Source organism: Camelus bactrianus, chromosome X (assembly GCF_048773025.1).
Source record: "Camelus bactrianus isolate YW-2024 breed Bactrian camel chromosome X, ASM4877302v1, whole genome shotgun sequence".
In the NCBI taxonomy this organism is placed as follows: Eukaryota; Metazoa; Chordata; class Mammalia; order Artiodactyla; family Camelidae; genus Camelus; species Camelus bactrianus.
This window is the reverse complement of record NC_133575.1, coordinates 113457628-113482341: the sequence shown is the minus strand read 5'-3', so window position 1 is coordinate 113482341 and position 24714 is coordinate 113457628. Positions and strand designations below refer to the sequence as shown.

Here is a 24714-nt window from a genome sequence, read left to right as displayed (position 1 = left end):
TTATTCCTCATGTACCCTTCTTGCCTCCCGCCCCTGGGTCTGGATGGGATGGTGCTCAGGGAACGTTTGCCAACTTGAACTGAGTCCACAAAAGAACTGCAGGCATTTTTCAAGGCAGGAACTGTGTGTGAATTTTGCCCCATTTCTTTCTTTGGTCTTTACTGAATTCTGTTTTATCGATGGCTTTTTGATAAGGCCAAGTATGATATCATTTAATCCTTAGTTCATAAGCTCACAGGAGGCACCTGTTGCTGTGAGAATGCATTCCAGATGCCAGGGAAAGAGGAAATAAGGATGAGAGAAATTTTCTAAGTAGACACTGGAGTACAGCTGACGCCAGGCTCAGAGTATCCTGAGACATCGAGGCCATACTTTGGGGAGGGAAAGGGCAGCTACCAATACAAGGAAAGTGTCAGGATGAGGAGGGACAGCTATCTGAAGCCTGGCAGCTTGGGCACTTGGCTGGGGCTGGCCCACCCTGAGGGACTCAGTGTGCTCTGGCCTGGGGAGTGCAGGCAGAGTCTGGCCCTTCCTCCGGGACGCCAGCCAGGCTGCAGCGTGAATAGCCACCAGGGCTGGGGCCCGAAGAAACAGCAAAGCTGGTGCAGCAGCAAGGGCAGCAGGCTGCATGCGATGCCTGTGCTCTGTCTACCAACTGAGGAGGCTCCCCCTCAAGGAAAGCCACCCTGTGCCTCCACATCCTGGCTAGGTGCCAGATCAAGTGATTTAGCCTCTTTGAGTTTTAATTTCTGGATCCGTAAAACAGGAATAATGGTAGCATTTAGCTCATGGTGTTGAGGTAAGGAGAAAATTTGTACATTGCCTGGGGTATAGGAAGCCCCCAGTAACAATACTAATATTTATGCATTCCTGTACTCAAAAAAAGAAAAAGTTTCCGATCTGCCTGGCATTGTGTTAGGTTATTTCAGTGGAGGCTGAGAAGAGTCAGAGACAGAGGATTGTGATGTCCTTCCAGCCTTCAGCCCCAGGCAGACAGTGGATGATTCTTGCCACCGAAAGAGTTATGACCTTCACTCCGCCCATCTCCTACCTGCTCCCCATCTGTTTCCCGGCCAGTGACACCAGCCTCTGGGCCTAACACTGTCAAGCATGCTCTCCACAACGGCTTCTCCCTCACCTCCTTCAAGCTTTTGTTCAAATGTCACTTTACTAGTGAGGCTTTGCCTGGCCACTCCGTAGAAAATAACATGAAACTCCCCACGCGCCCCACACCCCCATATTATTTTTCTCCAGACCGCACATGCCCACTGCCATTCAATGTTTATTTGGTCATTTACTGTCTGCAAGCTCCACCAAGGCAGGGACTTAGAACTCCCAAGCCACCAACAGTGCTTGGTATACATATCTGAGGGTACTTAAAAAGTATTTATTGAACAAGTGCATAGGAAAGGGGTCCTTTTAGATGGAGGAAGACGGGTTCTGAAAGGGTCTCATTGAAGCAGAATGGCATTTGGGCTGGTCTGAAAGGGAAAGGGTGGCTTTTATAGAGAGATGACGGAAGAGAAGGGCTTCCAGGTGAAAGGCACAGCACGAGCAAAGGCAAAGAGGCGGGAAACTGCTGGTTAAGGACAGCGGTTGCAACGCAAATCTTTGGAGACACCGGGAAAAACATCCTCCTACAGACTCACTTAGGGGCTGGAGGGAGGAGCCGCTGGGCGGAGCCGCTGGGCGGAGCCGGCGCTACTCTGGAGCCGCGGCCCCGCCCGCTGTGGCCCGGATCACGCGCAGGCGCACTCGCGCTCGGGCCGGCGCCCGGGCCCGAGGCTAGCGGCAGCCGCTTTGCGCATGTCTTCCTGGAGTCCGACGCTGAGCCCGCGGGGTTGGCGGCGGCTTGGCTCTGCCACCGAGACCTGTCACCGTCGTCCCGGAGCTGCGACGCCGAGGCAGAAATGCTGCCGCCCAGCCGGGGCCTGCTCTGGTTTGGCCTGGTGCTGGGTTCTGTCTGCGCCTCCCTGGAGTCCGCGGCGCCGGGCAACTCCGCCGCAGGTGCGTCCCGCGCCCTCGCCCACTTTGCAGGGCTCCCTCCCTCCTTCCTGCTTACATCCGGCCTTAACTCCCTCGCTACCTGCCTTCTGCTATTCCTTCTTCCTTCTGTCCTTCCTCTCATTCCTCTCCTCTCTCCCACCCACCGTCACTTCTTCCTCCCCTCCACCTTTCTCTCTTTCCCTAAGTTTTTCTTATTTTCCCTTCCCTTCCTCCGTCCCCTCTCTCTCACTCTTTCATCCAGGCTTGAGACCATGGTCGAAAACTAACCCTGCCGCCCAGGACCGGGACTTCTTCTGTGCACCCACTCCCACCCTCCCTGGCTTGGCTGGCTGGGCTGTCTAGGTGCCAGCCCTAGCACCTACCGCGGGTGGGGGCTCGTGTCAGTGCACGGGACCTCACTGAAGCCCCTCCCTCCTGTGCAGATGCTCTGAATGTCCTTCTAATCATCGTGGATGACCTGCGTCCCTCCCTGGGCTGTTACAGGGACAAACTCATAAGGTCCCCAAACATTGACCAACTGGCATCCCACAGCCTCCTCTTCCAGAATGCCTTTGCCCAGGTATGTCTGGGGACCTCTGGGTGTGGCTGTGTGCTTTGTGCACTGAGGGTTAGGGGATGGCACTCATCGTGCAGGGCATTTCTTTATTGTTATTGTTAGAGGGAAGCACAGTCTGGAAGATGGCAAGGAAGCTTGTGCCTTCAAGGGTGCTCCTCCTCCTTGGGTGGGCGGTGTGCCCCGGCCCTACAATGCCCAACTTTCTTCCCCAAATTGGGGATGGCCTGGTGCTGAGGAGGAGGGGATGCTGCCATGGTGGCCCTCCTCCCGGAGACCCCTCATGGGGCCGCCCTCAAGACCCTTGTCTGCTCTGGGCACGCATGAGTCACCATCACGCAGAAGGACACAGTCATCTTTTGAGGGGCTGAGGCCTTCCTCCCTCTCTCCGGGAAGACTTCTTTCCAGCGTCTGGGTGAGGCCCAAGTCCCGCTGGTTGGCTTTGAGATCTGCGTGACTCAGCCGCCAAGCTGTTTGAGGAGGACCTGGGAGGTTGCCTGGTTACCTTTTAGCTCCCAGACTCTGTTTTGCCCTGAGGACATTTCCCTCTGCTTCTGCCCCCTCCCAGCAAGCCGTGTGTGCCCCGAGCCGTGTGTCCTTCCTCACCGGGAGGAGACCAGACACCACCCGCCTGTACGACTTCAGCTCCTACTGGAGGGTGCACGCTGGGAACTTCTCCACCATCCCCCAGTACTTCAAGGAGAATGGCTACGTGACCTTGTCGGTGGGAAAAGTCTTTCACCCTGGTACTGCTTGCTGAACAAAGCCTGGGTTCTCTCCAGTGTTGTGGCCAAGGACTGGGACCCCCTCCTGGGGTTGGGGCTCTCTTGGCAGAGGCCTTCTCGGGCTTGGTGGGGACCTCATTAGTCACTGCTGTCTTTGTACAAAATATGACTTCTTAACTTGGCTTCGTGTTCTCACTGAAAGTGAAAAAGGGTAGAAGGGCTTTTTCTTCCTTTTGGAAAGTCGTCGTGGTGTTCTTTGGTTCCTTTGGTTCCTCAGGTGGAAGGAAGGGCACCGGCCGGGGATGTGGCAATGTTGGGTGCACCTGCCTCTCTGTACCCCAGGGTCCCTGTCAGTAAAGTGAGACCAGAGCAGCCTGCTGACTTGCCCAGTGAAGAGGCTATAATTTGGCAGGGGTTGCCTGCCCACTGCGAATTAGGTCAGAAAGGGCACTCAGGGTCTTTAGGGTACCAGGGGCCACCAGTCCGGACTTTCATCACTGCCTGGTAAACGAGCTCTCTTTAATGCCAATAGTGAGAATACTGAAACACAAACTTTCAAACTTTGTTTTTTACTTGAAGTAACTGATTATTTGAAAAAAAGTTGGAAAGAAAAGGAAAGGATCAACCAACAAATATAAGTTACTCGCACTAGAACCACACTGAGGAGAGCTGAAGTTTGACAGCCCGTGTTCTGGGCATATTATTTGTCTGATTTGAGATTCTCCTGTGTACACAATTTTATACTGTGAATGTCTTAATCATAAACGCTTTCCCATATGATTCTTCACGCAAGCCGTTAGTAGTGGCGGTACAGCAGTGTAACAGAGAGGTGCACCATAGTTTCATCCCACTCGTTGTCAGGTCTTCAGTGTCCCGCTTGCCGCTGGGCTGAGCCTCTCCAGAGGCAGAGCGAACTGCTGATGGGCAGTGGCACCGAGAATTCCGGCCTCTGGCTTCCAGCCCTGGCGCTGCCACTTCTTAGCTGTGCAGTGGACCTTGGGCAAATCATTCATCGCCTTCGAGCCTCCGATTACTTTTCTGGGAAGCTGGAGAGGCAGCTGCCTTGATTACCTTCTCAGGGGAGTGTCCCAGGGGAGCTCTGTACCGTGGAGCACTTATCATGAGGGGCTGTGTTGGGAGTAATTTCCAGAGCTTTCCTTCTGCTCTTTGGTTCCACTGGCAGCAGGCTCAACAGCCTCCTTCTGGTACCCAGCCGGCTAGTCCCGGTTGAGGGTAACATTCGACTGGGCTGAGTTGGGCCCAGTTTTGAAGGTGAATCTGTCAGGAATCGTATTGTGCAGCTGAAAGTCCAGCATCCGGAGACCTTCCTGCAGCTGGTGCTCACATCTGGACACCCATTGCCTGAGCACAGCTGGAGGGAAGAGACGAGTTTGCGGGAAGGAGGAGATACAGCAGGGGGAGGCCAGACAGGGCCTGGGGGTGTCACTTGATCTCCTTCCTCCTGGTAATTAGATTGTGGGATCAGGCTCTGAGGACCCTGTAGAGACTGCATGCTTTGCCTGTAGCCTTCATGGAAACACATTTTTCAACCGGGTCTTTTTTCTCAAGACCTTGTTCTGTCGGGGAGGACCTGTTTGAGGGTGACCGCAGCCACCATGGATTGAGTGCCAGGCACGTGCCAGTGACTGTGCTGGCCACTCCCTCATCCTCTCTTCAACAGCAAGCAAGGTGGGGTTTCATCATTGTCATCATTTCTGGAGGAGGAAGCTGAGGCTCTTGAAGGTCAGGTAGCTTGCCCAGGGTTGCACAGGTGCTGAGAGGCAGCACCAGCGTTTGAACCCAGGTCTGTCTGCGTCATTAGCTCTTCGCGCTGTGCTTGCCGTGTTGCTCGGCCCTCCTCCCACTGCCCCGTCTCCCTCCAGCCCTGCTTCAGCCAGTGCTCTCTGTCAGAGCCCCGAGTAGCCCTGTGCCGGTGATGCTCTCTCCGGCTTCTGCCTGCCTGCCCTCTCTGCCCCTCCTGGCTAGTTCCCATGGGCCATCCTTCCCTTTGGCTCCCTCGCGAGCCTCGCTGACTCCTGGAAGCCCTCGCTGCCAGCCCCACACCCCCCGCCCCACCCTGGTCACCTCTGTGTCTGGGGCTCCCCCGCTTACACAGCCGGCAGGCCTTCCCTGCTGCCACATGCTGTTATTCTGTCTTCCCAAGTAGACTGTGAACTCCCGAGCAGAGGGGTGGGTTTCTGCATCATGCGTGAGCACCTGGAGTCCTCAGGTGTGGCTTTGAGTCCTGGCTCACTCGTCTAGTATCTGGTTGGCACCCGGCAAGGCACTCACCATTGGCGAGCCTCCCCTTCCCCAGCCAGCCGTGGGTGTGCCAACACCTCTGCCGCGTCCTTCGTGGGGCTGGGACAGGTGCCAGCCAGGGCCTGCAGGGCTGCGTTGCTCTGACCCTGTTGGGTTCCTTCCTCGGAGCCTAGCATGGATCACCAGGGCTTCAGGGCGCGGGCCAGGCGCTCAGTGCGCAGAAGCCCAGAGTTGGCTTTTGTGGGGACTTCATCTGGCCTTGGCTCTTGATTTTATAGATGAGGAAACCGAGGCCAAAAGAGGGGAGATGGCCTTCCCTAATTGTTTACGAAGTGTCCATTTTGGGTGGGAAGGACATCTCCAAGCCTTATTTAATGACTTTCTTTTTTTCCCCCTCAAGGAATATCTTCCAATCATAGTGACGATTCTCCATATAGCTGGTCTCTTCCAGCCTATCACCCCTCCTCTGAAAAGTATGAAAACACCAAGGTAAGAATGTGGAAGTGGGAGTGTTCTGAACAAGAGCCTTTTTTCCCTGTCTAGCAAATGAAGGTTACCTGTTGTGTGCACTGCACGGCCTTTCAAGCTGGTTGTCCGGGGAGGTTCGTGGGCTTTGTTTGCGGTCGTGACGTGACAGAGACAAGTGTTGGGATCTTTCGCGTTAGGTCCAGTGGAGAGGTGGCTTTGCTTTAGAAGCTGGTGGGTACACCTTGTTGTAGAAGCTCATACTCTAGTGTATATGACTCGTTTAATGGCTCCTTCGCGTTCAGTCTGAGGAGGCTCTGTGCTGAGGGGTTACGGGAAACGCCGACACATGGAAGGGAGAGGAGAGCCCTCTGCTCCGGGCGCCTCAGCCTACGTTAGGAGAAAGGCTTACATCCGTCTCTCTCGGGCCTAACGCATGTGTTCAGGTTCTGCGACCTTTGAGAGGCTTTTAAAAATTTTAGAGCATCATGGGAAAAAAGGAATCTATAAGGAAGCTTAATCTTGGTTCAGAGGAGCCCCCAATGTATAAATGGAAGTAAAATCTACATTTAAACAATTCAGAAAACCAGCTGGAGCACTGAGACATGACATGCTTCTCGGAGGTTTTTAGAGACACTGTGTGGAGAAGGGTGCGGACTGGGGGAGGCGGGTAGGGTGGAGAAGAGTGTTCTAAATGCTTGACAGCCGTCTTCTCAGAGCACAGTGAAAGCTGGGGACTCTGGCCTTTGGCTTGTGGCTTGAATATTAACAGAATGAGATTGGAAGACCCCATCTCAATCCTTCCATTCCCCGAAGCCACCTTGCTGCTTTGTAGTGGCCTTGCAAACACCAGATCTCTGTCCCCATCCCCCACATTGTTCTCCAGGCTGTGGGTCTGACTGTCCCCAATCCCTGGGGTACTGCAGGTCACGTGAACCTGCAGAGGGTGAGTGGGGCCCGTGCAGCGGGTGCCGGCCGTCCTGCCCAGGCTGGGGTGGACACGGCAGGCCTGTGAAAGGACACTCCTCTGTGAGGTGGAGCAACAGCCACCGGTGCCCGGGTCTTTGCGAGCTAGAAATCATGGTCCAAACTGAAGTCGGCCTTGTGGCCAGCACGGCCACTTTGGGGAATGAAGCTGTTGGTTCCATCCTGTGTATGGTATAGTTGGGGATCTGGAAATTCCAGGGACTGTCACCTTACCCAGTCAACTGGGACCCTGTCACTTAGAAGCTTTAGTCTCTCTCTCAAATTGAAGACAGATTTATTTCCCTTTTGTTAAAATTTTTTTGAGATATAACTCATACCATAAAAAGTACCCTTTTGAAGTGTCCAATTCATTGATTTTTAGTATGTTCAGAATTGTGCAACTGTCACAAAATTCAATTTAAGACCATTTTCATCCCCTCAAAAAGTCACCTGTATCCATGAACATTCACTCCCAATTTTCTCTCAACCCCCAACCTGTGGCAATAGCTGATCTGTTTTCTTTCTCTGCAGATTTGCCTGTTCTGGACATTTAGTACAGATAGAATTTTGCAAAATATGCTCTCTTGTGTCTGGCTTCTTGCACTGAGCATCACGTGTTTGAGGTTCATCCATGCTGTAGCCTGTGTCTGAACCTCATTACTTTTTGCAGTGAAATAGGATTCCATTCTATGGGTGTTACACTTTTTATTTGCCTTTTCGTCAGCTAGTGGATGTGTGAGTTGTTCCTACTTTTTGGCTGTTGTGAGTGGTGCTGCTCTGAGCATTCAGGTACAGGTTTTTGCATAGACTTAAAATTTCAGTTCTCCTGGGTAGAATCACTGGGCAAAGTGTTTGTATGGACCTAGTTTTGATTTTTCTTGGTATATACCTAGGAGTGGAGTTGCTGGGTCTTTTTAACTGTTTGAGGAACTGCCAGCATGTTTCCCAAAGCAGGTACTCCATTTTACATTTCCACCAGCAATGTATAAGGGTTCCAATTTCTCCACATCCTCAAGAATACTTGTTATTTCCCGTTTTAAAATTACAGCCATTGTCGTGGGTATGAAGTGGTATCTCATCAATTTGCATTTGCATTGTTTTGATTTGTTTTTCCCCAAGGACTAGCGATGTTGAGTATCTTTACATGTGCTTATTGGCCATTTGTAGATCTTCTTTGGAGAAATATCTGAGTCTTTTGCCCATTTTTTTATTGTTGAGTTGGAGACAGATTTTTTTTTTGGATCATGAGTTTACTTGGGTTTCCTTTAAGTAATTATAACCTAGAGTCAGAGGATGAACAGCAAGAAGCTAAGTGCTGGTGGTTTTCTGGTCCCTGCCAGGAAAAGAAGAAACGCTTCTCTGTTTCAGTTCTACTTCCTGTGTGCCTGTGCAGTCCGGGTGACTAATACTCACTGGGCTGGAGATAGGAATGTTCAGTCCTTTGTGTGTGGAACTTTTCATGACTTCTCTCTTTTGCATGTGAAAAGCTGACTTGATATGTTTTGTTTCGGAAGACGTGTAGGGGCCCAGATGGAGAACTCCATGCCAACCTGCTTTGCCCCGTGGATGTGGCAGATGTGCCTGAGGGCACCTTGCCTGACAAACAGAGCACCGAGCAAGCCATACGATTGTTGGAGAAGATGAAGACGTCGGCCAGTCCTTTCTTCCTGGCTGTGGGGTATCATAAGCCACACATCCCCTTCAGATACCCCAAGGTGAAGAACTGGCGGAGGGCTGCTCCAGCACAGCCGCAACAGCTGTGTCGCTTGTTGAAGGAGGGGTTTGTGTAGTGAAGGTGACCACATCCTGCTGTCCCTGGTTACCAGGGATGCCTGATGGCACCAGTGTACTCAGTGGTGTGAAGATGGGTTTCAGAGGTCGAGGCTAAGAAGTAGACTTAGGACATGTAAGAATCTTGTTGGAAACACTTGGCTTTCCACTTCCTCCCCTGGAGGGCTTTTTCCCCTAGGACTCTGAGTTGGATGGTGAGAGCATCATAGAGAAGGGAGCGAGGCCACCAAAGTCTGGGATAAGTGATGGTCCTTAGGACACAATTCCAGGGAATGTGAAGCCTCTTCAGTAACAGCTTTACCCCTGAGTCCTTAAGTGTGGGGCACTGTGTGACTTGTTGGAGCCTCAAATCCTGTGCTTGCCAGTATATCATTTAGAGCACGTTGTCTTTTCTTTTTTAGAATGTTTTTCACTTTTCCGTATCATGGTTTCCCTGGGCCTGAGCAGCACATTCTTTTGCAGCGCGTACCCCTCACTTGTGATGAGAGTAGAGGTCAGAAGCATGCTCTTTGATGCTGTAGGTTGTCTTGCTTTGATTGGCCCAGGGGATCTCACCTTCCTAGCAGGAGCCGTCAGCCCCCTTGATGGAGTGAGACTCACTGCTGTCTCTGGTGCAGAAAGAGTTAACCTAGAAGGAGAGGCCTCTGGGAGCCTGGATCTCGGGAGTGTTCCCACCATTCCCAGAACTGATGAGCGGCTCCCGGGGCCTAGACTGTTCATGGAAAGCCCCGCTTTCCTCCTTGGAGTCTGGGATTTTGTTCTGTGCGGGCAGAGGGTGCCTGGGTGACCAGCCCCAGGAAGGACCCTGGGTGCTGAGGTTTAATGAGCCTCAGCTTCCCTGGCGGCAGCATTTCACATGTGTCATCACACAGCTCATTGCTGGGGGAATTAAGCCTGTCCTGTGTGACCTCCCCGGGAGAGGACTGTGGCTCCCCGAGGCGTCCCCCAGGACTTTGCCCTTTGCTGATGCTGTTTGGTGTTATTTCACTGTCATCATTGCAGGTGTGAGTATGGCTGTGTGCTGAGTCCTGTGAGCGCTCCCAGTGAGTTGCTGAATGTGAGGTCGCTTTGGGGAACTGGCAGCACCTCTCCACACCTTTTTTTGTTGGAGGGGAGCTGGGGACAGGAATAGGAGGCCATCGACCTCTATGAGGGAAGAGAGCTGGTGCTGCTCGGTTTGTAGGAAATAAGCCGAGAAATGTCATTACCGTCGGCATCTCATGAGAGTGACCTAAGGCCTGACTTTCAGGTGCGGGCAGCACCTGGGAGTGGTAGTGAGCCCCTGTGTAAGTGCGTCGCAGGCTTACAGAAAAGGCGGTCTAAACACTGGGATAGAGGCCCAGCCTGGTGCCTGTGCCAAAAGAATGACAGCCTGGTGGCTTTGTGCGCTTCTCCCCCAAGGAGTTTCAGAAGTTGTACCCCTTGGAGAACATCACGCTGGCTCCTGACCCCCAGGTCCCTGCTGGCCTCCCTCCCGTGGCCTACAACCCCTGGATGGACATCAGGCAGCGGGAGGACGTCCAGGCCTTAAACCTCAGCATGCCCTACGGCCCGGTTCCCGCGGACTTTCAGGTATCAAGGACGCACCCGGGGGCGTATTGGGCGCTGACGGCATGCTGTCATTGGTGACGCCACTCTCCTCAGTGGGCACTCCCCCGTGCCTCGCGTCTCGCGGAGAACTTTCTGCGCAAGGCGTCTTGCAGCGTGCCGGGGCTGGGGTGGCCTGGAGGAGTTTAGAAGTGCTGGGTCGACAGAGCCTCCCCTGCAGTGTCTCCACTTCCAAAGAAGGGGGCACCTGAAGGTTTGGGGACTTGCTGGCTGCGGGCGCAGGATGGGGAAGAGGCCTGGGTGACATGCTCTAACTCATGGGGGGTGCCGATTAATCCAAGGGACGGTTTGTCAGTTCTAAGCTGCTTGGCGGCTCCTGTGCCTCACAGAACTCTTGTTTTGCTGGTCCTTGTGGGTCCCCTCTGTGGGAAGGAAAGCCTACATGGGCATCCATTCCTCTCAGGAGCTGGCTTGGTGAGCAGGGCCTGGGCACAGAGGGAGCAGGGGCGCCAACATGGCCGGAGCCTTCCAGCTGCAGTGTCTGGGTCCCTTGGCCACGGTGTGGGGGTGGGGCAGGCACAGAGTTGGAGTTCTCATGCTGACTCCTCAGTTACCCTCTGCCTGGATTGCAGAACACATGCTGACCAACTTTTTCCAGAATATTCCACATGCAGCCCTGCCCTTGTGTTACCACATGAACACTCCAACACGCAGTCTCCAGGAGAAGGAAGGGGACACTGTTTTCAACGCGTGCTTCCTGGGCCACCTGCATCAGACTCCCCACAAGGGCTTGTTAGAAGCACAGTGTCCTGGCCCCACTCAGGCTTCAGGGATTGGGAGCTGGGGGTGGGGCCTGGGAGCCTGGCGTTTCCAGAACAGCACACCTCGTGGTGCTGACTCACATGGAAAGTGGAGAGCCGCTGCTGCAGGCTGCAGTTCAAAACAAGACAAAACAAAACAAGCTGTGCAGGCGGCTCTCACTGTCTAGACCCATTTGGCCCCTGTGTTTGGAGAGCAGGCGTGTCGGTGGTGAGGGCCACTGTCCCTGCATTGCGGGTGGCCGTGGTGACAGCTTGGGAAGCAGTGGCCTGTCAGCCTGTTGGGTTCCTAATTCCCCTCACGGGGGTTCTGGGAGCGAGGTCTCTGGAATGGCAGCTCTGAGGCTGCACCTGGACATCTAGTTAGTGACGGTCACTTACGATGACCCTTTAGATTTTGAACTGTGCTCCAGGAAGGGTGCTCAGCTTTTTGTGTGCACTGTCCATTGGTCCTGTGGGAACCTAGTGGGTTGCCTGCTCCCTCTGTTGTCCAGGTGAGGAAAATAGAGGCAGAGAGGGGGGAAGGTGTGCCCCATATCACACAGTTAGTGTGGGGGGCGTCCCCCATGGAGCTGTGACGCCAGAGCCCCGGGGTTCAGTTTGTTGGTTCTGAACAGTGTGGGTTTGAATTCCCATCCTACCCCACACCAGCTGTGTGGTCGCTGACAAGTCCTCCTGCCACTCTGAGCCTCAATCTCCTCGTCTGTAAAATTGAAACAAGATGGGGGAAGGTTTTCCACGATGACACCTGCTGGGGGTTTTCCGTGGGGACCACAGGAGCGTGTGGGGCGCCTGGGGCGGTGGTGGTTGGGGGGCGTCGGCTTCTCCCTGGCTCTCTCTCCACTCCTCGTGCTGCGTCCGCCAGCGGTGTGGCTGCCCCACTGGACACAGAGTAGACGGTGTGACCTGGAGGACCTCCCTGGTGTGCTCACGTGCTTGCTCCTGCCCCACATGCACCCTGGACTCGGCCCTGCTCGTCATCCTCCTGCAGCTTTGGGTGTCTGTGCTCAAGCCCCGTCTCCCTCCACTCTTGAGCCTCTCGGTTCTGTGCCCTCTTCAGTGGGTCTCAGAAGAAGAGCAGCAGGGACTTGCCCCCCCCCCCCAACCCCCTTTCCTCTCCTTCCTGTCTGCTCCCACCAACTTCCCTCCAGCCTCCACATCGGCTCACATCCGTCCCATCTTCAGGGATACCACCTGTCTCACCTCTTCCTGTTTCTCCTCCCGTCCTGCTCCCTCGCCTGCCCTTCAGGGGAGAGTGAGTGAGGTGTCTGTTCTGGCTGCATCTTGGCTTCACCGTCCCTTCATTCTTCATCTACCTCTGTGCGGCCTTCTGCCTCCCCAGCCCACTAAGAGTTCTCTCACCTGCGTCAGCCCTGACCTGGTTGACAAATAAAATCTACCCTCATGGGTCCGGACCTTCCCCGACTCCCTGCTGCTCTCTCACTGTTGACCGGCACTACCCGTTCTGGAAATGTTCGCCTCCTGGGCTTCCTTGCCAACCCTCCTGGGCCCTCCTCCACTCCAGTCCCCCCGGCAGGGCCCTCTTTCTGTGTCTGCTACCTAGGAGGTGCTGCTCTCCAGGGTCAGCCCAGGGCCCCACTGTACCCTTTCTGCCCCTTGTCCTCAGCTGGGCTCTGCGGAGCCTGCGTGGATGACCCCTGGCTTCACTCCTGATTTTCGAGCATCTGTCCACTGGCTGTGAGAGGCCCCACGGGCCACAGCACCTCTCCTGCTCTTCCGGTTCTCCTTCCTCCTACTCCCCTCTTGGGGGCCCCCTCCCTGCCACTGAACAAGAAAGCTGGAGTCACCCTTGGAGTCCTCAGCTCCCCTCCCTGCCTGCTCCCCCCTGCCCCCGCTCCTGCTCGAGCCTCTCAGTCCCTCTCATGTCCGTGCTGTCCTCCTGCGCCTTCAGCACAGCCTTCTGGACCACTGCCGGGGGTCTGGGCTGACACGTCCCTTCAGCAAGTGACGGCGGAGGCCCTTGTGCCCAGCGCTGACCTAGCGCTGCTTCATCTCGGGCCGCTGCTGGAGGACCCTTACTCGCCTGCAGCCCGCTTGGCAGCTCTTCCCCCTGGACAGCCTCAGTGCCTTCCTTGGCCTCCAGCCCAGGACCTCCACTCTTTGGGTGGACCTCCAGGTCCATATCATCCGGCCCTGACCTGCCTTTTAGCGTCATCTCCCACCCCTTGGCCCTCCCATTGATCCTCCAGCTGCACCAGCCAGCTCATTGGCCCAAAACAGCCCTGCTGTATGGTGACACTACATGGGTCCACGTGTTGCAGCCCCTGCGTAGAGCATCTTACCCCCACTTGTCTGACTGCCAGCTCCTCTTCTCAAAAGCTGACTCCTCTGTGAAGCCTTCCTTGATTTCCCCAGTCTGACTTGAAGGCTCATTCTCCTGTGTTGTCCCTAGGCCCCGCCAGTAATGTGCCTTTTTGTGTCTCTGTGCCTGTCCTCACTGGAGGGGTGGCTCATTGAGGGTGTGGACCACGTTTGCTTCTCCTATCTCCAGGGGCCAGCCAGCCTAGGAAGGAGGGTGGGCCCTTGAATAGGACACAGCTGTCCTGACAGCCGTCTTTGGTCCCCAGGAGGACCAAGGTTCCCCCAGTTACAGACCGAAGACTTTATCTACCAGAAAATAGAAGTAGGCCAGGGTTCTGTATAATACTTCTAGCAGGTTAGATGGGTGTCTGTTGTCTTCGCTGCCTGGGGAGAGCAGGTCTGTCTCACAATTCTTCTCACCCTGGCAGCGGTGAGAAGAAGCTGGTGGGTCCAGCCGGGTGCACAGTGGAGGCAGGGGCCAGTCTGATCGGTCAGCAGCCCCTGTGCTGCTCCCCCGTGGTTGGGGTGGGGGGTTCACCTTTTTCTTCAACATCTGGGAACAAGGCTGGGGGAGAGTCAGCCCGGACGAGGCTGTGGCTCTTTCACGGAGCCTGTCTGGCCTGGGAGTCCGTCCACTGCTCTCCTGCCCGCCGGGATTTTGTTGAAAATGAGCCGCACGTGAGCACCCCAGTCTGCGAGGGTAAATGGCTGACACTGAGGTCCTGGGGTCAGAGGAGAGGCCCACTCATGGCCATTTAGGGGGTTGAATTGTGTCCCTCAGAAAGATCTGTTGAAGTCCTGCCCGCCAGGACCTCAGAATGTGACCTTATTTGGAAAACGGGTCATTGCAGGTGTAACTAGTTAAATGAGGTTGTACCGGTGTAGGGTGAGCCCCTGATCCAGTATGACTTGAGTCCCTGTGAGAAGGGGAAGGAGGGAGAGACAGGAAGAACTCCACGCAAGGATGGAGGCAGGGGGTGGAGTGCTGGGGCAGCGAGCCAAGGGGCACCAGGGGCTACGGATCCCCCCAGAAGCCCGGAGGAGGCAAGGAACGTTCCTCCCCAGAACCCACAGAGAGAGGATGGCCCTGACGACAGCTTGTTGGCCCCCAGAAGGGGGAGACAATAAGTTTCTGTTGTTTTAAGCCGCCGGGCTTGTCATTGTTCGTTAAAGCTGCCCAGGAAGTGAACCCAGCTATGTGACATCTTTGGCGGGACCCTCAGCAGAGTTTGGAAGGCCGAGGGATCAGTGTCTGTGTACCAGCTTGTCTCCTGGGACCCATAAGATGGTGTGAAGGAGACAGAAAGGAGTAGTAAGTGGCACACCCCTCCGCCGTGATCCGTGCCCTAAAGTGAAAACTGGTTTGCTTAGGAAAGAATCTTCCTTTCGGCCACGAGGATTTCGCTGTGGCTGTGCAGGCGAGGGGACACAGATGGGAGGGCAGCGAGGGTTATGTTTTGCCTGAGAAGATCCTCTAGGCGTCCTCGGAGGGCCAGGGCTCGGGAGGGCGCTTGGGCGAGCGCACGGCCCTCGGAAGCGCAGTCGCTGTCATTATTATTGTTTTTGTAATTTGCAGCGGAAAATCCGCCAGAGCTACTTCGCCTCTGTTTCGTATGTGGACACGCAGGTCGGCCAGCTTCTGAGCGCTCTGGATGAGCTTCAGCTGGCCAGCAGCACGGTCGTGGTGCTCACCTCGGATCACGGTGAGCGTTTGAAATGCCCTGCTCCAAGCATCTGACCTTCTCTGTGAAAACTTTCCTAGATTGCCTTATAGGTGTGTGTTCTCTTCTGTGACTCAGCAGTGCCTTGAACCTGGAGTCTTGGATGCTTTTCTACCTTGTTAGTCCTGGGACCTCTCCCCAGGGAGGCACAGCCTCTTTTGGGTCAAAGAAGTATCTTGGATGCTTGGGTGGGGCGGGCGGGCGGGTGGGTGGGTGGGGTGGACCTTGTAGCAATCTTTTGTTTCTTGGTGAACCAAGCGGTAACCATGTTTGTGTGGGGAGCCCTTTTAAGCCATTTGTAACCTAGATGGTTGGAGGATTTTCAGTCTGTCTTAGGAAGATCCAGAACAATTCTGGGAGAGCCCAACAAGGCCCTCAGACCCGGCTCACCCCTTCCGCCCCCCAGCCCCACTGTCTTCTCTGCCAGGAGCCTGGGGGGGGTCACAACTCTGTATATCTTCTAAGGGAGTTTCCCACTTTTTCCAAAAATGGAAACCTTTTTTAAAAAATTCTTTTTAATTTTTGCCAGGGTGTGTTTGTGTGTTTGGGGCCAATGAGCCACAGTGCCCACTTCCTGTACCACAGTTATCCACTCAGAGCAGTTTTGTCCATCTCATCCTCACCCACCCCTGAATTGTGTTGAAGCAAGTCTCAGGTGGTTCAGTTTTCTGAACACTATCTCCAATAAATTTGGCTCCTTTGAGGTTTAACCATACTACCATTACTACCATTGTCATACCTAGAACCAGAAAACGATTCTTTAACATCCTCAAATATGAAGTGGGACAATACTAGACCACAACATGTAGGACCCGCCTTTACCCCACCTGCCCAGAGCTGACTGGTGCTGGCGGTCAGGGGCCCGTCCGCCAGCCTTCGGGGGTGCACACACATTTGTCTGCCGTGAGCACGTCTGTACATAACGTATAGTCAGGGACCACGGCGGGCTTGATTGTGCTTGTGTACTGTTTTGTTCCCTGGTTTGTGTTTTCCACTTAATGTCACAGACAGTTCTCTGTGTCATTTTTCACAGGCCTCCCCTATGCCTTGTAAAGACCCATATCGTTTTGGCAGATACAGATGTGTCATAATTTTTCACTGTTTCCCTGGTGATCTGCCACCCAGTGCTGCCCCTCTCCTCTGGGCGCCGTCTCCTCCTCCAGTGCTGACACGGGCCTCTGCACCCCATGAGGGCGCATGAGGGCGCGGCCCACTTGAAGCTCTCTTTTGCTCGGAGGCAACTGCAGTCAGTGACAAATGGCCCTTCTCAGAGGGCTCCCCTGGGGCTTCCCCCAGCCAAACCACGAAAGACTTGTTGAACCCGTACATGGCAGCCTTTTGTGATTTTGGTTATTTTTTAATACAAAATACTCAATGTACAATCTCTTTTATGTTTTTTTATATCAAAAAGGACACCCAAACGTGAAGTGATTGGAAATTCCCAACTTGGAGTATTCAAGCCATCTTTGCAAGGGATGTTTTCAGCAAGGGTTAGGGGTTGTCTTTAATCAAGGTTAGGGATCTGGACTCAGAAGTTACATTTTTTTGGACTGTGGTATGTCTTAACTGAAAAAGATAACCTTGTCTTTTAAAAATATGAGCAGTTGTGCCACAGTTTCACAGCTCATTTCTTGGTGGTGCACACCCAAAAGTGAGAACCTGAGCTTGTGGGACTTGAGTCCAAGCTCGGGAGGCACAGGACAGAGAATGATGACACTGTGACTGTCGGGGTCTCCACTAGGTCAAGAAAGAGCCCACCTTAGCGGGGGAGGCGGGTCTGTGTGGGGGCCATTGTCCCTTGGAGCCCAGCCTGGGTGCAGATTGGTAGTTGCTTGCTAAATATTTCTTAGTTTGGGAATTCAGTATTTTTTCCCTCTTAAAGGTTTCCTCATTCAAAGCAAATGTCTAACTTCAGATAAAGCTGCGTTCAGGGGAAATTCACTGCTTCTTTGGTAATTCTAGAGGAATTTCTTTCTTCTAGGTGATGGGTCTTTGCCTCCTCTGGTTTTTACTGCCGGAAATGAAATGGTGTATGACTCAGATGAGCAAGCTGCAAGGCGATTATTCATTTTCTGTCATGCTGTGCTTCTTACGAACCAGGGTGGGCTCTGGGTGAGCACGGAGAATGGGCCAAGTACAGCAATTTTGACGTCACTACTCGCGTGCCCCTGATGTTCTATGTTCCGGGAAGGACGGCTCCACTTCCGGAGGCCGGAGAGAAGCTTTTCCCATACATCGACCCCTTTGATTCCGCCTCAGAACCGATGGAGCCAGGTATAAAAATGCTCGATGACGTGACTTGACAGCAGCGGCACCTGTAGTTGCCATGTAAGCTGCCTTATCAAATCCTCGGCGGCTTACCCAGGCCGCCTCCCTCCCAGCGCTGCCGTTCCTGCAGCCGCGGCCCGAGCACCTCCCAGGCTCTGGGTCGGGAGGAGGGCCAGGGCTCGTGCCCACGAGTATGGCCCCTGTCACAAGGGGCTGCAGAGAAGGCGGGGCCAAGGAGCAGATGGCACCCCCAGGATGAGGCGGGCTGTGCTGGAGGTGACACCAGTGTGCTCTGGAGCTCAGATGAGGTGAGCAGCAGACTCCACCGGGGCAGGGCAGCCCCCTGACAGATGAACAGAACCCCATGACCTGCGTGCTTCCGGCAGGGACTCAGCCCTTCATGAGGGAGACGTTTGCCATTTTGGCAGCTTGTCAATCTGGTGAAGCACTGGATCTGTAAAATCTGTCAGGTGGTTCTGCTTCTGCCCTCCCCAGCAGTGAAGGGCAGGTTTCCTTTGACTTCCACGTCCCAGTTCCTCCAAGCTGTTCTCTCCAGGTAGTGTCAGGCCCCTGTCTGTCCTGGTCCTCTGTCATTTGTCTGATTGCTTCCTCATGACTAGATTCAGGGCAGACATTTTGGACATGCGCATTAGAGGTGAGGCTGGGTGCTCCAGTCCTGTCGCGTTGGCGGCCTGTCCCATTGTTAGTGACGCCGAGCTTCACTGCCTGGTGGCAGTGGATGCGTCAGCCAGGCCTCGCCATTGTGAAGGTGTCTTTTTCAAAGAACTTTCTTTACCTTTATTCTTTTTATTTTACTTATAAAACAAATGTATCAGAAATAAAATTGAGCAGTATGACGCAAGCTCTTAAAGGTCCAGAAGGGCTAGAATGATGGCCCAAAGTCAAGATAAATTTTAACAGGAGTGAGTATAAAGCACATGATTTAGACTGTGAAGGTGAGTCAACCACAATGAGGTACCATTTCACACCCATTAGAATGGCTGGTATCAACAGCACTGGCGAGGATGTGGAGAAATTGGAGCCCTCAGACATTGCTAGTGGGAATGTAAAATGGTACAGCCGCTATGGAAAACAGTTTGGTGGTTTCTCAAAAACTTTAATATAGAATGATCCTGTGACCCGGCAGTTCCAGTCCTAGGTGTATATCACACAGAACTGAAAACAGGCGTCGAAAGAAAAACTTGTAGAAGAATGTTCATAACATTATTAACAGCTAGAAGGTGGCAGGAACTCAGGTGTCCATTGACAGATGAATGGGTAAGCCAATGTGGCACATACGTACAATGGAACATTATTCAGCCTTAGAAGGGAGGGAAACTCTGACACCTGCTACAACATGGGTGGACTTTGCAGACATTATCCTCAGTGAAAGAAGCCAGACACAGAGGGGCAAATACTGTGCAATTCCACTTCTGTGAGGTGCTTAGAGTAGTCAGATGCACACAGACAGAAAGTAGAAAGATAGGTGCTGGGGACTGGGGGAAGGAGAGTTGGGGAGTTGTGCAGGATGCAGAGAGTACTAGAGATGGCTAGTGGTGATGGCTGCACAACAGTGTGAATGTACTTACTGCCACTGACCTGGACACTTAAAAAATGCTGAAGATGGTACCTTTGATGTTGTTTGTGTTTTACAACAATAAAAGAGAGATGGGTCAAATGCAGACGTCTGGAGAGGAGCGATCTGCAGGGTGATACTGAGACTGGGATAGTTCCTCAACAGACTTGTACCCAGTGGTTTGGGCCTCCAGTGATGATCCTTGCCCAAACCAGTTATATACTGGTGGTTCCAAAATTCAAGTCGTTTTTAAGAGTGCCAACAGGCTGAGGACACCTTCGTTCTGCATCCTGGGTGAAGTGCCGAGTTGGCGTTGTTCCTCAAACTCTCATGCTTAAAATAAATTGCGGTGAAAGAACAAAAGACAGATCAGAGCCTGGGCAGGCTCTGTGCACCTGCTGCCGGCTGAGGCAGGTGCCTGTGACGGAGCCCCTCTGCTGACTTGCTTCCTCTTTCAGGCCGGCAAGCCGTGGACCTCGTGGAGCTTCTCTCGCTCTTCCCCACACTCGCAGGACTTGCCGGACTGCGCGTCCCTCCCCGCTGCCCCATCCCCTCATTTCATGTTCAGCTGTGCCGAGAAGGCCGGAACCTTCTGAAGCATTTTCAGTTCCGTGCCGTGGAAGGGGATCCGCCCGTCCACGCTAATCCCCGTGAGTTGGTTGCCTATAGCCAGTACCCCCGGCCTGCAGACTCTCCTCAGTGGAATTCTGACAAGCCCAGTTTAAAAGACATAAAAATCATGGGCTATTCCATACGCACGATAGACTATAGGTATACTGTGTGGGTTGGCTTCAATCCCCAGGAGTTTCTGGCTAACTTTTCAGACATCCATGCAGGGGAACTGTATTTTGTAGACTCTGACCCTTTGCAGGACCACAACGTGTATAATGACTCCCAGGGTGGAGCCCTTCCCTGGTCATTGATGCCTTGAGTTTTGCCAACGACGGAGGGCGTATTTAATGCTCTCCCTTCCGGGTGGTGAGAGAGGGAAGTAGAGCTGGGTGTTTTGTGGGTATTCATGATAACGGAAGCAACCTGGGGGTGGGCAGTCACAGCAGGCATCAGCAATTTGGTGGAGGAGGGTGTAGCTCAGTGGTAGAGCATGTGCTTAGCATACATGAGGTCCTGGGTTCAGTCCCAAGTACCTCCATTAAATAAGTAAATAAGTAAACCTGATTACCTCCCCCCAAAGCAAAATAAAACAAAAACAAAAGATGAAAAAAAAACAGTTTGGCCTGAGAATATGTGACAGACAAACTTACAGCTGGTAACTGCGCTGGGGCTGGGCTGAACCTTTTCTTCCCTTTTTTTTTTTGAACAGTCATAGCTTATTTATTGAATGAGTACATACAGAGTAAGCAAACTAAAATAATCATACCTTTAGCTATCAAGACCGTAATAACTGAACATTAACACTGTACTCAAGAAATACTGGAATTTAGTACATTTCAGAAAGTAACCACATATCAAATTAGGTTTGACACTAAGTTTTTGGTTCTTTTGTTTAACTTAATCATGTGTCTTATTTAGCCCAGTATATTCAAAATATATCAACATATAATCTAGGTTTCTTTTTAAAATGTGAAGTTAAATAATACTGCCAGATGCCAAAGCCTTAAAGTCTATCTTCAATTTTTCTTTCTTTTTTTTAAAAAAATTCTTTTTAATGGAGGTACTGGGGATTGGACCCAGGACCCCACATGTGCTAAACATATGCTCTACCACTGAGCTATACCCCCACCCCCCAATTTTTCTTTCTAAGATCGCAAATTTTCAAATCCAGATCTAAAGATAAAATATGCATAAAGTGATTTATGTGCAATTTCTTTATCAAGTAATAAATAATGCTCAGTAAACTAGAGGCATGAGATGTATGAGAAATTCAGTTAAAAATTTTCATAGACTTTCTGGCCCAAATAATTTGTTTGCAGATGACTCTTGAACACAAAGGCCATCTATTAAAAGGCATCTTTATTCACAGTGGAAAACAGTTAAAGGTGTAACTGTATCCATGAACTGAGCCATTCAAAACTGTTAGTTTCCTCCTTCTTTAGGGATGGTTGCTTGCAGACATCCATTTATCCTGGAGGCAGGAAATAGTCAACTTTTAATTGCTGATTAAAGACGTTATTAATTTTATTAAGTTCTAAGTTATTTTGAGAATTGTGGAAACTTTTCATTAGTATAATATTGTGATTTTTAATGCCCCAGAATGCGGTTCTGTATTCCCTAAATATGAATGTAACCAGAAATGCAGGTGGTAGGGATAAGCTTAGTCCCCATCATCTTACAGAGAATGGAATATTCCCAAGTCATATTTTCAACATGTTGAAGTTGATCAATTCTTAACAGCCATCAGAAGTCAAGCACTTTTTTAACAAACATCTAACATATTCCTGTATCGAAGTGAGTAGCTTTTAGTAATTCTTTCTTTATAAGTACTGCTTCAGTGTTTAAAGGTAAATGTTTGTGAAAAAACAAACTACAGCAGGTTAAATTGTTACTATACTGTATTAAATTGTAACCAGAAAGGCAAGATATATTAAAAGATTACTTCAAATCAGTAAAATTTCAAATACAGATTTTTTTTTTCACTAATTAGCCTACAGTGGAGGCATATAACACCACAGTCTTCTAAGTGATTAAATGACTTCATTCTGGCAACAACAGTTTTCACTGGAGTGAAGGGCCCTGTTCCTCTCTCCTGATCCTGCAGCTCATCTCTCTTCTGGAAGCCTCAGCTTTCGTAGATGGTTTCCCCCAGCCGTTTCTTTCTCCTTCTTCATCCCCTTTATTATGCTCATCACTTCCACTAAGAATTTTACAATCCAGTCTGAATTCCTCATGACATATTTCACTTTGTGTAGCTTTATCTCGTCTACAGTTAAAGACTATACGTTTCACACAGACTTTTATTTCACATCCATTTGTTGTTCCTAGTTGGCTATAATATATACACTGCATCCTCTTTTTTTTGCTTTATTTCTGGAAGCACAGTTTTAGTATCAAAAGCCTGCAAACTCTGTTCTTGCTGAAGCCATAAGCTGAACTGTGCCGTGATGTGCACGGTGGCTGTGCTGTTGCCCTTTTGGCAGTGACTTCCGTGCGTGACTGAAACCACATCCCGGTCTGGGTCTACTTTGGGGCATTTTGCATGTAGATCTGTCTCTGCCAGAAGTGCTTCTGTCTCATCTTCTCTATGCAAGGGTGCAGCCTCAGAAAGCTTCCACTCTCCTTAGGGTTTAGCTTGGCTTGGCCTCCCTTTGTAAATCTCCTTTTAGAAGCACAGGCTCCATTCATGTTTGATGGCATGCTCTTCTAAATCATCTTACAGGTTCTGGTTGCTTTTTGTGTTTTTGACACTGAACCCAATTTAGAACCACCATTGCACATCTCCAGCAGACATCAGGATGAGTGGGTGCTTTCTGGTTTTCAGACATCGAAGCTGACCACATTCCTTATCTTGACTCAACTTAGAGAAGCCACATCTTTGTTGCTTCCCGTAACTTTTCTCCAATCCTGCTGAGCTGGACATGTTTTATTAATGGCTCTGCAGCCACTATTTGTAGAAATCCCTATTTCTCTTGAGCCAGGGCTGCTTTTACGCAGTTTAGTTGAAACCCGAAGCAGCGAGCCTAGAAATTTTGAATGGCCCTTAATTCCGTGGCTCACAAACACGACGATGCATCAGAACCACCTGAAAGGCTGGTGCAGACCCAGCATGCTGGGCCCTGCCTGCACAGGTTCTGATTCAGTGTGTCTGGGGTGGGGCCTGAAAATTTGCACTTCTTAGAAATCACACAGCTCTTCGAAAGGCTGCACTTGAGAAGCCCTGCCCCTAGGTGTGTGCTGTCCAGTAGCCACTAGGCACATGAGACTGTTTAAATTTAAATTAACTAAAATGAAATAAACATTTCAAAAGTGGCATCTCAGTGGCACTGGCCATACTTCAAGTGCCCAACAGCCAGTGCGGTTAGTGGCTACCGTATCGGACAGCACACATCTAGATCCTTTCTGTTGTGGAAGAAAGTGGATTGAATGGAGCTGTCCTAGATTACCTCCGAATTTGAGCTGCATCCACTTGGCTGTTGGCGAGTTCCTCCTATGGGCTGATTGTCTACTCTGTGTTTGCCCACAGAGACTTGTCCGGGGGCGAGCAACGTACGTTTGGGTTAAGCCTAGTGTAGGGAGTTCACTCTGACCATCAGCCTCTTCCTCTCCACTCTCATCGCCATCACCCCAGCCCTTCAGACCTCCTTCCCAAGTAGTTTACCTCCGCCTCCTCTTTCCTCCCTTGCCTCCAAAGAATCCATGTGTCTTCCTGAAATCCCTCTTTGGTCCTGCTCTTCGAGAACACCGTCAGTGCCTACTACTGGGTCTACACAGACCTCTGCTGAGCAGTCAGTCTTCCCTGACTCCACAAAGCCCCTTTCCTCGGCTGACCAGTTTGCCTGCTGGTCCCTGACTCTCCCTTGCCAGGCCCTGCCTCCCTGTCTACCCTTAGGTTGTCCCCTCCTCCCTCACCATCCATCTACCTATTCACGATCGTTCTTCACAGCCCGCTCCCACGCCCCTACTTCCAACAGGCTGAGGGGTTTTGACTTTCTAGACCATAGTGTGGGATGAAATGAATGTTGTGAAAGAATTTTGTTGTCACTTTAGTTAAAAAATAAAGGTCTTTTTTCTGATTATAAAATTAATGTGTTAATTTTAGAAAAATTGGAAAACAAATGTAGTAAAAGATAAGAAAATGCATCTGTATTTTATGCAAATAGTCACTTAATATCTTGTCTTTTGGGGGTGTCAATTTTTTACATTCTTGTGATCATACCGTATGCTTTATCATGCAATTTTATATTCCTACTTTTTCACTATTATATATGGTTATCACAGATTTTTGCAAAGATACTTTATACTGGTGGTAATGTATTTTGTTGTGTAGTTTTGTCATAATTTACTTAACCTTTCAATTACTGGAAATTTATTTCCAGTTCATTTCCAAATTTTCAGTATTGTAAATAATGCTGGGATGAGCACCTTTGTGAATAAAGTTTTTTTCTGTATTTCACATTACTCTGTCAGCATAGTCTCTCAGTGCCAAATTGTCAAAAACATCACCGTTTCACTCCTCTCCTCACTCTCCTGCGACCTTAGGTAGTAAAACTAAAAATAAAGCAAACAAGCACACAATAATACAAACCCATAAAAGCCAACAAATAAGAAACCCAAGCCCCACGGTAATAGGTGAAGGTAGAATCCTGTTTTAGCTCTGCAGTCTTTGCTTAGCAGTGACCTTGATCATTGTTCTCTTTTTATGATTGTTGGGCATTTGTGTTTCCAGTTGGGTGAATTTGCCTTTAAATTTTGTTTATGGGTTTCACTTTTTTAAGTAATCAAACAAATTGCTCTTTCCCTATGTGATTTTTTTTTCCTGTTAAATGTGGAGGTCTTTCCCAGCCTGGAGATTTAATAAATACTCATTTTCTTTTGCTTTTTTGTGGTTTGTTTTGAATTCTTAATGTACCCTGTCTCTCCACCTCATCATCAGAGTAGTATATGCTCATCGAGTACAATTTGGAAGACACGGGAGACGGTAAGGATGAAGGGATGCTCAGCACACTCCCCAGCCTTTTTGCGCGATGAGAGATGACCCTGGGCTGGGCGTCGGGGTGTGTGCCGAGAGGTGAGCAGG

The 24714-nt window shown here is 51.2% G+C and overlaps 1 protein-coding gene across 1 annotated transcript; it reads left to right on the top strand.

Moving 5' to 3' along the window:
• Positions 1 to 379: 379 nt before the first annotated feature.
• Positions 380 to 24513, top strand: IDS (iduronate 2-sulfatase). Its single transcript, XM_010950009.3, has 9 exons — positions 380 to 2007; positions 2430 to 2566; positions 3129 to 3306; positions 5948 to 6036; positions 8493 to 8693; positions 10171 to 10341; positions 15034 to 15160; positions 17279 to 17452; positions 19481 to 24513. The coding sequence occupies exons 1-9, from the start codon at positions 1911 to 1913 to the stop codon at positions 19951 to 19953; spliced, it is 1647 nt and encodes a 548-aa protein (XP_010948311.1). The 5' UTR covers positions 380 to 1910; the 3' UTR covers positions 19954 to 24513.
• The last annotated feature ends 201 nt before the right edge of the window (positions 24514 to 24714 follow it).